The 16,057-nt window shown below is 33.4% G+C and overlaps 2 protein-coding genes across 4 annotated transcripts in view; one reads left to right on the top strand and one right to left on the bottom strand.

Annotated features, from left to right (window-relative positions):
• The window catches only part of Trpm (transient receptor potential cation channel, subfamily M), a 191,250-nt gene that overhangs the window by 131,138 nt on the left and 44,055 nt on the right, over positions 1-16,057 (top strand). For all 3 annotated transcript variants that reach the window (XM_089705245.1, XM_089705243.1, XM_089705244.1), the window contains exons 3-6: positions 737-893; positions 1,095-1,308; positions 2,357-2,516; positions 8,161-8,297. In XM_089705245.1, the coding sequence (XP_089561371.1) occupies positions 737-893; positions 1,095-1,308; positions 2,357-2,516; positions 8,161-8,297 (668 nt within the window). The remainder of the gene's footprint in view (positions 1-736; positions 894-1,094; positions 1,309-2,356; positions 2,517-8,160; positions 8,298-16,057) is intronic.
• Positions 3,676-10,175, bottom strand: LOC149481546 (uncharacterized). The gene is made up of 3 exons (XM_089705268.1): positions 9,770-10,175; positions 4,948-5,140; positions 3,676-3,851 (listed from the first exon to the last, which is right to left on the bottom strand). Exons 1-3 carry the CDS (start codon positions 10,139-10,141, stop codon positions 3,700-3,702), a joined length of 717 nt encoding a protein of 238 aa, XP_089561394.1. The 5' UTR covers positions 10,142-10,175; the 3' UTR covers positions 3,676-3,699.

The raw sequence follows: 16,057 nt of genomic DNA, 5'->3' as shown, positions 1-16,057 counted from the left end.
ATACCCAATTTCTTCCAAATATAACTAATAATTTTGTAGTTTTGTTTCTCTGAAATATTGAAATACGTCTGTCACGCCGTTGAAAATATGTCTCATTTTCTTTCTTTTGTTTTCGTTTGAAACTCTCGTAGAAAAGAGGTTATAGGCATAGTTTTGTAAAAAATTATTACTATTGTTATCTTAATTGTTATATTGAATCGTTCTTGTGGATTAATTTCAACCAAAACTCAGTATGTATACATACATAATATTATACTGTATAATATATTCCATCAAAATATGAAACAATATATTCTAGCAATTTTTATATGAAAAATATTCAGCAATAAACCTCGCATAACTCACTTTATACTAATACAACGATCTCACAAAGTGTAGTTTATGAGCAGGCGAACTTTAATATTGTTTCAATTCCACTGCGTTGTTATTATTCAAATTCTTTGTTTATTTTCTACAATAAGAAATCATAATCTAAAAATAGAATTCTCCCTAGAACAAACAAATAAATATTCAAAATTAAATACTTCTTCTTCTTCTCTTCTTCTTCGTTATGATTTTAGTTCAAAGAATATGTTTTTAGTTTAATAATAATAGTAACTAGTTTCTTCAAAAATGAAACAAACACCAAACCATCAATGTTTCGAATGATTATTATCGGTGACCACATAACATAACCCCCATGACTATACTTGTCCTGCCAGCAACAGCTCGATTCTTATTATTACTTCTATTACAGATGCTGGTGTGGTCTAAGCAAAACAGCGCATGGAGCGAACATCCCCATCGCACCGGTGGGAGAGGCATGGCTACCAGCTCGGCACACGCAGCCATCACCGACAGATGCCTATGGAACTGTCGAGTTTCAGGGTGGACCACATCCCACAAAAGCACAGGTATATTGTAGTAAGACTGGAGTATACAAACATTCGACACATTGACGTAAAGATAGGAGATCCTTTAAGAATAACTTGAAGGATTTTTAATAGTTGTCTTTAGCGTAAAATTGTTTGATGCAAAAACATAGTATGGCTCTTGTACCTAAAACTATTTGTAGCTATAAACTTATACTAAAATAAACTTTATTTTGTTAACAGTATGTACGACTTTCACACGACACTCGTCCGGAGTTAATAGTGCAACTGTTGACCAGAGAATGGGCGCTAGAAAGGCCAAAACTTCTGATAACCATTCAAGGAGGAAAAGCCAACTTCGATTTGCAGCCGAAACTCAAGAAGGTCTTGAGAAAAGGTTTACTAAAGGCTGCGAAGACTACTGGTGCCTGGATCTTTACTGGAGGGACCAATACAGGTAAATATTATAATGATACTGACATAATTGCAACTTAAAAATGTGTGATTTTATTTACGCGGCAGGCTTTTAGTAGATAATATAATATTATGTAATGGAGTGGAAATCAACAAAACATTGCGCAATGTGAAGCTTTCTCGGTTTGAAATTGACCCAAATCTAGCTGGACCACGCTGGGTTTGTTTCCGGAAATTCCCTAGGGCCATTTGGACACCAGTTACAATGAATATTATCTTGCACAAAACATCATTGTTTAATTAACAAATTAAAGTTGGCTGATCTCTTGAAAGCATTACTCTACGGTTGAGTTAACGCACTTATTTCTTAGTCATTTCATTATCTTAAAGCTTTCTCGCCATTTTCATCTTAACTTTAAATAAATTTCGCTGCGGAGTTAAAAAATATAAGGCAGAAAGATAAGCAGAGATTTATTTGTTCCGTAGATACCTTTAGTAATCTTTTGTGCTTACTTTACTAGCGAAGGCGTGTAATCAGAATCTGTCTTCCGAGTAATTTGCCATTAAATGCCGAGATAATTTACTCAAGGATTCCAAATCGTGGTTGTTATTTAACCTTTACGAATTATTTTTGCAAAGAAATTTACTGTAGGATTATATAATTTATTTATTTTACCTAATTGTTCAAAATCTCAAAACCTTATTTGCAGATTTTCTTAATTAATTTTCTAAATGTACTCAAATATCAATAATCTATCAGTTTATTTATTAAAATTCCTATAAAAAAACCACAGGAACAACTTTAAACATCCATTTATATTTCTTTTGCTCGTCTAGAACTATTTCAAAAGCATTAAACAAATTCTAGAGTGTATAAAACCATCGCATTTAATTTAGTTAATCGTATATTTAGTGATCGTCTAGCTTTTCGGCGGCGGTTTCATCCGCGAAGTCATAGTATTCCCGTGGGAATAAGATCTTTCACAATTCACCACGATAGCACGTTGGTCGTGGAGTCCACATAGGCATATTTACACTATAACTTATCCGCTCCATTTATGTTTCAATACAACAAAACCATTTCTAACCAGGTGTGACCCGTCAAGTCGGTGATGCCCTTCAATTAGAGAGGTCACAGCGCGCTGGTCGTGTAGTCAGCATCGGTATCGCTCCGTGGGGCATCGTGGAAGGCGCTAATGAGCTCATTGGCAGGGGGAGAGATGTTCCGTACCATGCTATGGCTAGTCCTAGGTGAGTTATTTGTTTTATTTAATGAATGTTTCCTTTGTAACAGGTTTCTTGGTAAGGTTGTGTATGTAGCTAAATTGCAATTAATGTTTTCAATGTTATACAGTTTCAGTCTACAGGTTAATCAGATTATTCACAAGGTTGTGTAGATAAAGCAAAACGAAGGAGTTGGTAAATTATAGGGAAGTTGCTTATAATAAAATTCCAACTGTAAGGAAGTTGAAAATTGGACTTAATATTGGGTATCTTAATCATTTCAATTCAGTTAAATTTTCTTCATTAGAACTGTTTAGAGTTAAATTGTTCTCACAACATTTAAAGCTTATACAAATTCCTAAACACAAATCCTCATGGAATAAATGGTGAAATCTCATACTTGGAAAATTTGCTTGCGTATGCCATAATGTATCTAATATAACAGTATAATATTATCATGGATCATACGACTTCCTTGTACGCTTTCCTCGAGTCATTTATTCGTAACTGAAACGCAATTTTCGGCTTGTTAGGGTGCACTCACACACATCAGTCACCGTCACGGCACGTCACCGGACAGGATTAAAAAAAAATATGTATCAATAGTTCTAGTATGACTCTGTTCCCACACGACAGTCGCCGGCACGAAATCTATCAGTGACGTCCCCGGTCAGGCACGTCAAATAATCTTTCCATACATGTATCATACTTTTATCCCCACTCACCCGGTGCCGTCACGTCTCAGTTCAGTCAGCGTCGTGCTACCGTCAATTGCTACATGTTCTCTAGCGTGACACACGTCTAATCACTCACTAACCTGATGTATGTGTTCAATGATTCAGTCAAACCGGCGACGTGACTGACGGACAACATGACGGTGACTGGTGTTTGTGGATACGTACACAAACCGTCACCGATCAGTCATCGGTGACTTGACGGTGACTGATGTGTGTGAGTGCACCCTTAATTCTGACGTGTACTGTGTCGTCCTTGAGATATGAGGAAATTATACAACACAAGCACCCATGTACGAACATTTTAAAATATTTTGACAAATACAATCTATATGAAGATGATATTTCAGTGCATAGGTGCTAAAGATAAAACAGTAATTTGGCCTTCCACAAAATGTGTTTTAATGTGAGAAAATAATAAAACAAATCATTTTTAAAGAATTGTATTGCTTAACTTAACACTATTGATATATATTTTATTTAGATGCAAAGGGATCTGGGGTAGTTAATATTGTTGTTGAAGAAAGCGCATTTGTCTGAGCTTGGAACAACACATCGTTGATCAGTTTTTCAGCTAATATTCTCATGTTAGAAGGAAGCCCACGAAGTTTTGCTGCTACATTTATACCTGGAATAAAATTAAAATTATAATTGGTGCCACATTTGCCAAATATAAGAGACTTTTAAATCCGAATGAAAAATCATTTCAAGTTTGGTAAAATTTCATAAGCAGTCATAATTAATGTTCGTACAAAATTTCTCATCATAATTACTTAAATTATACAAAATAATTAATAGGTCAGTTTCGTTCAAAGTTACCAAGAACAGTTTTCAAAGCGCTTTTTCAGCAATCTGAGTAATTAAATATATAATGAAGTTCCGATAACTTGGTCACTGAATTAATTCAGATAAGTAAGGGTATTGGAGAAAATTCATTTAGCCCCAATTAATTATTGTTTGATTAAAAGGGTCCAATGCAAGTATTTCCATCCTTATTTCGATTGTATAATAAGTAGGTCAAGAAAGAAATGGAAATTATAATACTATGTATGGTAAATACAATACTGAAAAATGCAACAGATTCTAGAAAATAGGTTCAAATCCAAGGCAACTATACTATTTCTGAGAAATCACATAATAAACATATTTTAATATAGCTATTCTTATATTAAATTAGATGCTCAACACAAGAAGACCTAATATCTGGAAATGTTATTGAATTATATAGAAGATTCCACGAATCGCCGGGAATATTGGCCAAAGAATTTCAAGTCCATGATAAGATTACATAACGTTTAGTAAAGGGACAGTGATAACTTTTGATGTAGAAACATCTTTGTTGCTTTATTCGTTATTGTAGGTGTGTGTGTGTGTGTGTATATATATCAGCGTGTGTGTAGGTCTTTTATGAGTTTGTTTCAAATGTAAAAAAAGGCTCTAATTACTAAATTCATTCAATATTAATCATCTGTAATATTAAAATTTGAAATACAATGACGGACTGCGGAAGGGCTTTTATGTAAAATGAATGAAAACCATTTGTAATAAGGCAGCAGGGTATTTCCTAATCAAACGATACTTTGCTTGAATCATGTAAATAGCTTTTTCTCTTTAAAACTGTGTTAATGAGGTAGTCTTTAGAAAAATAAATTCAATTACAATTTCTCATTATTAACGAGTGAATGCATAATATATAGATAAAAAACTGACCACTTGTTACATACCTATAGCATCATATTCATCATCAACTTCAGTACAATGCTGCTTCCTCTTAGTATCCTCCTCGTTATGTTTGTACACAGAATTTTGAGCTTCAAGTGCGTTGCTGCTTATCGCATAGTCTGCATACACATGTGTAGCCGGTTCGAATGTATCTTCTGCTGCATCTTCATTGCCACTCTCAGCGTTAAAATCCTCCTGCAAATAGATAGTTTTGTGCAAAACAGACAAATTGTTGTTTTAATTTATCGTCAATATATGTATTAATTTAGTTTTAAGTTTTAATTCACTTGGATTTTACGTGATCTATTAAGGAAGAAACAAATAATGAAGTTGAAACTTTATTTTCAAAAGCTTTATAAAAATTATGGATTTAGTTTTACATTTATAAAATCTTATAAATGTAAAATCTTTATCTTATCTTTGTGATGTAAATAATATTACATTATAATCATCTGTTCTTTATACAGAGAAATTAATATTAGATAACATTTACCAAGAAAGAAATGAGGCATCTCTTTTGGAAACATATTATTAATTACATTTTAGAATTCGCTACACGGCCAGGAACAGCCATAAAAATACAATTTGCTCAAAACATGGCAATGCTCTCGGAATAGCGATTGTCCATTTCAGTGATTCCTCAGAAAGTAGAAACTATACGTGATTGAAATAGCTTCAGAAACGTAGAGGTTTCTGTAATTATTTATTTTGATGCGAATCCTTAATTGTGCTAAGTTTTAATGGGAAAGAAGTTTAGCGAGTACGTCGTTGTACGCTAGACGTAGCTGAGTCTAGTAAAATAAAACTTAACAATTTCATTATATCTAGAAGAAACAGTATAGAAAATATCAAGACTCAGAATGCGGTTAATATTAAATTGAACCTAAATAGCCCCACAACAAAGCATATTTTATAAAACAAATTTAATCTACCGTAAAACCCCTTCCTACGAAATTGTAATAGATAATCGCATCATAATAATTTCCTAAGGGACGGTAAACGGTGAAGTGATATCATTTTCAACCAAGGGGCTATTATGGCGACATTTTTATAAGAATACGTAAGATATTTAAAGGCTTCGCAGTTTCTGATAGAAATACCAGACCTCTTGTATTTCTATCTTATATGATCTGGATAAATTTGGTGCTAGAAATATGTATTTATATAAGTCAACTTTGATTTTATCATTCAATGCCAGACATTGTAAAGTTTTGACGTGACAACGTCTTATAATTCGATAGAGCCGGCTGCACGCACGAAAAAACATGACTCATGCGGCGTTACCTCGCTCTGAGGCGTTCCCTATGTGGCTTGAAGTGCAACCCAGAGCGCGGAACGAGCGACAAAGAAGCACAATCGGACGTTGTCACGTTAAACTATCGTCAGTAAACCGACTTTACAGGCAACCAATGTTTTGTTTAAATACATAGAGTCACAACCATGAATATTGCCCGTTTTAGGCCTTTGTTAAGAATTGCATCGATTGAATTAACTATTAAATCAGTAGGTTGTAGGTTCCTTGTGCCTTCGTGTATTTTTAAAAAGGCATAAATGTCAGATCATCACCGAAGTTTTATGTAGGCAGATTCAATGGCCTTTCATGATATTATAGTTAGTTTGGTAAATATATATATAAATATATAAATATATATATGACCGCCTCCTTGGTACAGTGGTTGACGCGTGAGCGTAGAACCGAGGGGTCCTGGGTTCGATTCCCGGTGGAGACGAAGAAAAAAAATGTCTCGGTCTGGCAGGACACAGAAGGCTGATCACCTACTTGTCCCTAAAAAAAATCGATCAGTGAAACAGATGTATGAATAATGCATCTGCCCCTTACCCCACTAGGGGACACGGGACTTCACTTTTGGTAAATATACTTATCAAAGGATAGGCTGAACTTTATCTTAATTAGCTTATTTAGTTGGGTAAACACATAGGTTGAAATAATTAAAGAAAATGTATCTAAATAAAACTCATTGGAAGCTGCCAGCAGTGAGGTTAAACTTCGCAAATAAAAACAAAGTTGAAAACTCATTCACCTACTTTAGAAGTGACTTTAAAATCTTTTGTGGGTTTAGCTGGAGTAACTAAACAAATATTCATTGAGAAAGGCTTAAACATAATTACATGGCAAAGTATGGCTAAAATAAATATTTATTTCAACACAATATATGGTTAATTAATATATTTTCATAAATTCTTGTGATATTGTTTACTTCGTAAAGTCAAAACAATATATTTTTATTAAATAATCATACAGTACTGAATCTATGAATGATATAGAAGTTATCAACTTTTATTTTATTATAGCAAAAAGGATTGTTCGCAAAATAAGTCTAATTATAAAATCGGGTTAAAATAACTGCTACAGCTTTTGTCATCTAAACAGTTCCCGGAAAGGGATCCTAGAACAATATAATACTGCTTATCGAAATAATACAAATCTTATATTTATTTATACCTCACCTGGGTCCCATCAAATATTTATTTTTAATTTCCTAGCCGAATCGTGACTAAGAGCGATCCCAAGTAAAGTCCGACAAATAGTGAAATAATATTTTACCTTTCAACATAACATCAATACTGCTCTGCGAAGGGTATGAAATATCTACATAAATCTACATTTTGTACGATGTCTCTGCCATCAATATTTATATCTTGCACAATATATTCTCACTATTTTAGAGAACTTGCACTTAGCATTCGAAAAGTTTGCTAGTACAATAAAATGCATAGAAAATTGTAAAATATAATAAGAATCAAAGAGAAATTTATCAGGTCGTCATGAATGAATTGCATGCCTCTAAAAATGTATGATAACTAAAGAAACATACTGTTATGTATAGAGTTCGTCGAAATAATAACCAATTCCTTTTCCTACTAATCAAACCACAACCTCATCAAGATGATATTTTCTTGTTTTGGGTTTTACGCAAGTTATATATAACATAGAATTTTTAAGAGATAAACACGATTAATTCATTTTATTATTAACCCGACGTTTCGAACGCTTCAGCGAGCGTGGTCACGTAACATTATAACATGCCTCATACATATAAATCCTTTGCCATCCCAAATATACAATTATTATTAGTTAGTAGGATAATTACACCAATACTTTGCCATTCCCTATTCAGTTTTTCCTACTAGTAAAACGTTAGCCTCATCAACGATACCATAAGTTAGTTGGATCAATCAATAATTTGTTGCAGATCAAAATTGGCAGTACTCAACAACCGTCACGCATATTTCCTGCTGGTGGACAACGGGTCCGTCGGCAGGTACGGAGCCGAGATCGTACTGCGTAGGAAGCTCGAGAAATACATCGCGGCGCAGAAACTGCATCCTTGTGAGTTATGTGGATTGTTTTTTAATTTTTAGGTGTTTTTTATTCAGATGCTCAATTAAGTATATGTATTTTCTTGGTGTAGGTACCTATGTTTGTAATTTTTATATTAAAGGCAAATATTGAATCATTTTGAGTTCTACAAAAAATTGTAAACACACACCCTTCTCATCTACCAATTCATGAAGCAAATATTTTGTTTGTGTGTGACAACAGCAACATTCAAAATCAATCAATGGTGGCTCACGGTTTTTTAGCAAGTTATTTCAGAGCACATAAGAATGAATGATTTCTAACTAAACTGAAATCCTATGCTAAAGTTTTAAGAATACAGTGCTCTTAAAACTTTGAAGTTTTAAGAATACAGTGCTCTTATTAAGTTTATCCGATTATTTTTTAGACTAAAGTTGTTGGACCCCAAATCTGTCCAGGGCCGGAATTAATTGTTTTGAGGCTACAGGGGCGTGAATTTTACGCAAAATTTTCTATAATGTAATTTTTTTATAGTAGCTAGTCGTCGTAGCCATTCTGTAAATAAATAATATATTATCATTGAGATAATATTAATAGGGAGACGACACCGCCTACATCACTTATGTTCCACTCAACATACGTCATGTGACGTATGTTGAGCGGTATTATTTAATGGTTTTAAAGTGAAACGCATCAAACATGCCTTCGTGTGTGTTACGATATTGCACAAATAATACGGAAAAGTGCAAAGGAATAACTTTCATCGTTAAGTACCTAACTAGATAATAATTTTTAAAACTTAGTTAGAGCAAAAAAATGGCGCACAGATATTGTTCGTGGTGTCTCCTCCATACGTAGTAATATTATCTCAATGTATATTATGTACAGCTGAAGAAATAAAAGAAAGAAAGAAATATAAGAAGTAACCTGTCAACTCCCTGTCAAGAAATAATCGCAAACTAAAATTATAAAATTATTTAATCAATAGCACCAAAATCTGTACAATTTTTAATTTACTCTTTACAATTGCAATCAAAATAAACAGGCTACATAGTAATATCGTATACACAATTAAAATCGTTGTAGCTAACAGGTCAAATCGCTTAATCCGTTCAATTTCAATGAATAATTCAATTAACTTCCCAAACATAAATTACACGCAATTTCATAGATAATATAACAACATTCAAATCATAATTGTCAAATAGAACACATAAATCCAGATTAAACACAGATTTCCATATAAATTGCTTCGTACGATTGTTTCAAATTACCAGCGAAAATTGATTGATTAGAACGACTCAATAGATTCTAATGAAATGAATCATTTTGTGAAATAAACTCAGCGAATATTCTAAAAGATAAAAACAATTCTTTTGGATTGTTAGTTAATTTACACAATTATTTTTAATTCATGCATGCCTAATGTAAAAAAAAACATATTATACCGGCTACAAAAACAAAATATTATCTGTGTACAAACTTTTATTTATCATACTTACATCTAAATATTCAATCTTCATTTTAGTATCATCTGCATCGGTTTCATCAGAAAACGCGAAAGACAACAAGTTGTAATACCACAGATGCGGCACATATACGTCGTCGTCACATCGCGAAATGCTCGCCTGTACTTTTCTATGTTCTCTACGCACACACGCGCGCATACTCTCTATCTTCCTCAACACATGCACCTTGGTCGCGGTAGGGTCGTACTTGCGTACTAATTCAGTCAAACGAGCAATCGCTTCGTCTCTCTTTTTTTTGTTTTTGTACGAGACGGTCTTCTTGTCCCATAGACATGGTGATTCTTTGTACAGGGCTATGAAGCGTATAATTAAATTGCGCGAGAATGCAAGGTCTTTGGCGGACATTTTGTTTTGCGTACGGCGAGCGGTGCGCCGCGCAGGTCACTGAACGTTTGGCTCGACTCGCCGATCCGGTGCGTCTCGCCCCGCACTTCAGCCCCGCTATGTCTGTCAGTCGATATGACGCCAACAAGCTAGCGATCACGCTCGAATAAACGTTCGATCGCGTGGTTTAGTTCACACAAACAAATGATAAAGATTCAGTATGATGTTACTGCATGTGAAGGCAAAAATAAATTCATGTAAAATACATTTTTAACCTAGATAAGATAGATAGATGTTGAGTTATTAACAAACAATTATTTATCTTAATTTTACAAGTACAACGAATAAGTAGGTAGATTCTTTCGTTTCAATACAGGTTTAGAGGACAGGGTATAAGTAATTTAACTAACAATTTTAAATAAAATAGTATGTAGAGCTAATAATATAAAGTCACAGATAAAGTATAAAGATCTTCATAATTAATATTTATTACATAATTCACCGTATCTCAACTCCGAGGGTAATTTTATTAAATAACACTTAAATTTACGTATTATGAACAAGGGAAGAGTAAAGAGATATAGTTGCGTCTCAACTCCCCCAGCTCAACGGTTATAAAAGGGATTTGGGAACTCCATTGTGAAGAATTGGCGGGAATTCCTTCAGAGCATGACGATCAGCCATGGTGAACTTTTTATACTTCACTGTTTTATGACCCGTACGTTGAAATGTAGCACGTAATACGCAGACCTTGATAGAAAGTATTGAAATATGTATGGATTATTTTTTATATCAGTAATCTGCGCAATATCACGGAAGTACTTATGAGTATCTAAATAATATAATTTTAATATACAATTATATAATATAATTTACTGATACATATTATCATTACTTTTATTAATTTAGTCCTCAATACCAAGGCTCAATTTAAAATCCGTAGATTTATCAATAAAGAAAATACTGGCGGCGCGGCGGGTGATAACGCCTTGTATTATCTGTTATTTTAATGTTATTATGCTATATTCATTGAACTCTAAAGAAACAACGATAAAATTTCAAGACATTCTTATAAAATTTTTCACACTGTACGATACGATATAAACATTCAATATGTATGTGATGTACACGATATCGTTCTCAATACATGTGCAGCCGTGTCTACCTTGTTCACTTTTATCAACCCTCTTCACTTTTTGGTGGATCGTAATTGCTTTCAGAAATTATTTTATATTTATTTTAATGTACAAATAACATAATATTTCCAACGAAACAACAGTTTAGGAGTGAAAACGTCATAACGACTCTATCTTTTTCGAAAGAATATTTTAAAAAATTTCCAGTAGACGGCTTAGGTTAAATTTAATAACATAATTAGTTTGATGATATCTATTTTTACCACTTTTTGACTTGTAAATTACATATTATGCCAGAAGTACTTGTAACTAAAGTACCTACCTGTTTAACTGCATGGTTTGAAATTAAGTTTTAATCGTAAAGTATTTTTATGTACTAACTATATCTAGGTAATACTGATTATTTTAACAATGATCTGATCGGATCGTCGTATCGTCTCATATAAAGACTTTCTCACACCTGAAGGCGACACTACCTCAATATGTCATAAAATTGTAGTAGTTTTTATGACGAGTTTTACGACATCGAATGAAAATCGAGATGTTCTGAATTTCAGGATGGCAATATAAATTTTATTACGCGGCTTTTAAGGCTCTTGGGTTATACTGTATATGGGAAGTAAAACATACATTCATATTATTTTTTGTTCCGGACTTGTAGATGTCGCAAATGAAAATTATAATAATAATTATTATATTACTTTTCAAACAACCTTTATAAAAACGTAAGAAAAGAAAAGTTATTGCTTTTGTTTAATTCATAGAGATAGTAAGATTCAAGTTCCAACTTCTGAATACTATAGAAATGCCTTTTATTATAATACATAGTTAAATATATAGCCAAAATGCCGAAAAGAATTTGTTATTATTAAGTCTTATTGTTCAAGTGAATTCAAATTAAAATATTCGCAAACGCATTAAGGATAAGACGCTGCTTTTATTAAAAAACCTTTAAGATTAGAAAGCAATTTGCAAATTCCTTCATTAACAATGTTCAAATTAACACAGCGTCTGGGTGTTTTCTTTGTATTTTCGTAAAATACTCAAATTAGGATTGATGGACATTTAACAATTTTGTTTGTGCTTTTATTTTTGTTTTCAAACGATTTTTGTACCTACCTACAATAATTATTTAATTAATCAAAACATAAGAAACCAAATTAAGACCTCACAAATTTATATAGAATAATACTATTACTTAAATAATAATGTATTTTAAAAATTATTTAAAAGGCCTTAATGGTTGTTTTCTATTTTATTGATTTGTCGTTCCTAATAATTATTTTGATACATAATTATTATGTCTTGAAAATCATGAACCCAATAATTTCCACAACAATATTTTCTGCTATACGAGTATAACCTGAAATAAATAACGTTCCTTATGTATCACTTTATCGTTCATTTAGCTCGTACCACCTGCTGCCATATTGCACCACGTGTTAAAATTATAAATTCAGCCCCTGTTATATTAGATTCACAAGCAAGATATTTGTTATGAGAGGCCTCTTTAGCAAGATTAATCTTTAATTTCAACATTCATAATATGTTTGACTCGACACTCATCAGCTAAAATTCATTGCGCTTTAGCATCTGTGAAATTAATAGTATGCCGAGATAATTATGATATCCATGTTTTCATGAGTATTATGTGTTTTAATTTCATTTAGAATTATTGGGATGAAATTGGGGTATTTTTATTAGTATCTATTCACTCGAATATTATCTGCATGTATTGTAAACTCGTCAATATCTTCATCTTGTAATGACGAGATTTATACACTCAATCCCAAACATTTATTTATCAATTTGACTTTTAGATGCGCTTTTGAATCATCTTCACAGTTATAATAGGAAAGGAATAAATTAATCACCTGTATATAAAAGGAATAAATTAATCACCTGTATTTCTTATCGTATCTCTTCAAAGTTTTAACTTTAAAAGTCTATCTCATCTTATATTTAGAACGATAGGGAAGTAGTTTAAACCATGTAACATCTAAACTAGCGTTAATTCAGTGCATCGATCAGTTTCAACATGCAAAATTCACCATCTGCACCTAGGACTAATGAGAATTCCAGTGAATGTGACGATGTGGGGTAATGCTATGTATTGCGGTTTCATGTTTACTGCAAATGCTTCTAGAAACTACTATGTGTGTGACGTAAAATGTGATCCTATTCGCTGTGCAGTATCGTTTTAATAAGGGTCAAATGATTTAATGCTATAGAACTGAGAACAGAGAAACCCACTTCAAAATTAACAATTAACGTCCCGTACTTAAACATATTGATTTGTTCACTCCATTCAGAGTTAAGTAAATATAGCGGCTTATAATGCTTAAAATTAATTGAGCGGAATAAAGTAAGAAATACAAAGCAACCGCTATTTCGAAGTCTCAATGTGGATGTTCAAATTTAACAACATTCAATATTTCATCATTTTGTTTATTGGAAATTATATTTTTAAGGGCCTTTTTGAAGGTCTTGTTGGTATTGTATACCTAATTTAAAAACCATTGTTTTTCGCAAAACAAAAACTCAAGGAGAATTAATTAACTATCTAAGAATAAGAAAGAAAAGTATCTTGCATATTTTAGATTTAGATGATAATATAGTAACTCGAAATTAAATAATAGGCACAGACAAGGCCACTCTTATTGACACCTTACATTTAAAAGTAATTTCTATTAGTAGATTTACTCCGTGTAAATGAAAAATTAATCAGCGCACTGATTAAGACGTCATGTGAATTGAAATTAATGAATAAATCGCGTGTCGAATCAGTTTTATGCTTTACCAAATAAGCTTCCTAGAAAACATAATCATGTTAGTGAATTTAGCAGATCAAAAAAAAATGTGAGTTCTTATCGCGTGCAGTTGAGTTCTACAGTTCCTGATACTTTTTAGAAATAGTTCTGGCGTTTTTACCTTAAAAAACGACATTTGAAAAAATGATCTGCCAACTTCCCGTAGCAGATCATTTTTAGCAGATCAAAAAAAAAAATGTGAGTTCTTATCGCGTGCAGTTGAGTTCTACAGTTCCTGATACTTTTTAGAAATAGTTCTGGCGTTTTTACCTTAACAAACGACATTTGAAAAAACCCGACCTGGACCCGGCTTAACGTGATGCTAAGACGTAATGCTACGACGTGATGCTACGACGTGATGCTACGACGTGATGCTACGGCGTGATGCTACGCTGTGATGCTACGGCGTGATGCTACGGCGTAATGCTACGGCATGTGTTACGGCGTGATGCTACGCTGTGATGCTACGGCGTGATGCTACGGTGTGATGCTACGGCATGATGCTACGGCATGATGCTACGGCGTGATGCTACGGCATGATGCTACGGCGTGATGCTACGGCGTAATGCTACGGCATGATGCTACGGGATGATGCTACGGCATGAAGCTACGGCATGATGCTACGGCATGATACTACGGCGTGATGCTACGGCGTGATGCTACGGCATGATGCTACGGCATGATGCTACGGCATGATGCTACGGCATGATACTACGGCGTGATGCTACGGCATGATGCTACGGCATGGTGCTACGGCGTGATGAAATATGACATAAATAAATTTTCTAGTGTTTCATTTTACGCGAGTATTTCTAAAAAGTATCAGGAACTGTAGAACTCAACTGCACGCGATAAGAACTCACATTTTTTTTTTGATCTGCTAAAAATGATCTGCTACGGGAAGTTGGCAGATTATTTTTTCAAATGTCGTTTTTTAAAGTAAAAACGCCAGAATTATTTCTAAAAAGTATCAGGAACTGTAGAACTCAACTGCACGCGATAAGAACTCACATTTTTTTTGATCTGCTAAAAATTATCTACTACGGGAAGTTGGCAGATCATTTTTTCAAATGTCGTTTTTTAAGGTAAAAACGCCAGAACTATTTCTAAAAAGTATCAGGAACTGTAGAACTCAACTGCACGCGATAAGAACTCACATTTTTTTTTTTGATCTGCTAAAAATGATCTGCTACGGGAAGTTGGCAGATCATTTTTTCAAATGTCGTTTTTTAAGGTAAAAACGCCAGAACTATTTCTAAAAAGTATCAGGAACTGTAGAACTCAACTGCACGCGATAAGAACTCACATTTTTTTTTGATCTGCTAAAAATGATCTGCTAAGTTCACTAACATAACATAATCCATTGAATTTTAGTTAGTACTTAACCACATATAAAAAAAGTGATGGATCGAGAAAGCACTTATGTTTTCGCGCGTAGGTGTGCACTATAATGTACCTTTGAGAACTTAGCTAGCCTTCGAAATTGGCCACCGTGGCTGAAATTGGCCCCGAACTATTACTGCTAAATATAGTTACAGCATTCATGCTCCTATAATATAATCCGGCAACAATAAAATGTTCACGTCACTCCCTCCCTGCAAGTCACTCCGATTAGTGAGGTATTAAATCTCACGAGGCGGGAAGTTACCAAAATATTTTCGGGCTTTAATCACAATAACTCGTAACGAGGACTGATTTGTAATTGTAATGCCGTAATTATGCATGGATGGGGTTGCGGAAACTGGCTAATATTTTCTGATAGAATTAAGTCAGTTAGATATATGGAATCCTGGAGTCGATGTTAATCTTCCATGCGATAAAGAAGTTTTAACACTTCCTCTGAATACATTTTTATATACCTACTAATTTGGTTTTCTTACAATATTAATTATAGCATTAAAATCAATTTATCCATGTGTGCTAAATGCAAAGATTAGAAAAAATAATCAAGAGGCAGTATTCCAACCCACGTCTTTCGTATTACCTTCAGA

Source organism: Colias philodice, chromosome 16 (genome assembly GCF_061535455.1).
Source record: "Colias philodice isolate Cphi_HAF_F1 chromosome 16, ilColPhil1 Martin Lab GWU primary, whole genome shotgun sequence".
NCBI lineage: Eukaryota > Metazoa > Arthropoda > Insecta > Lepidoptera > Pieridae > Colias > Colias philodice.
The sequence above is the reverse complement of the archived record's forward strand: the minus strand, read 5'-3'. Positions and strand labels throughout refer to the sequence as shown.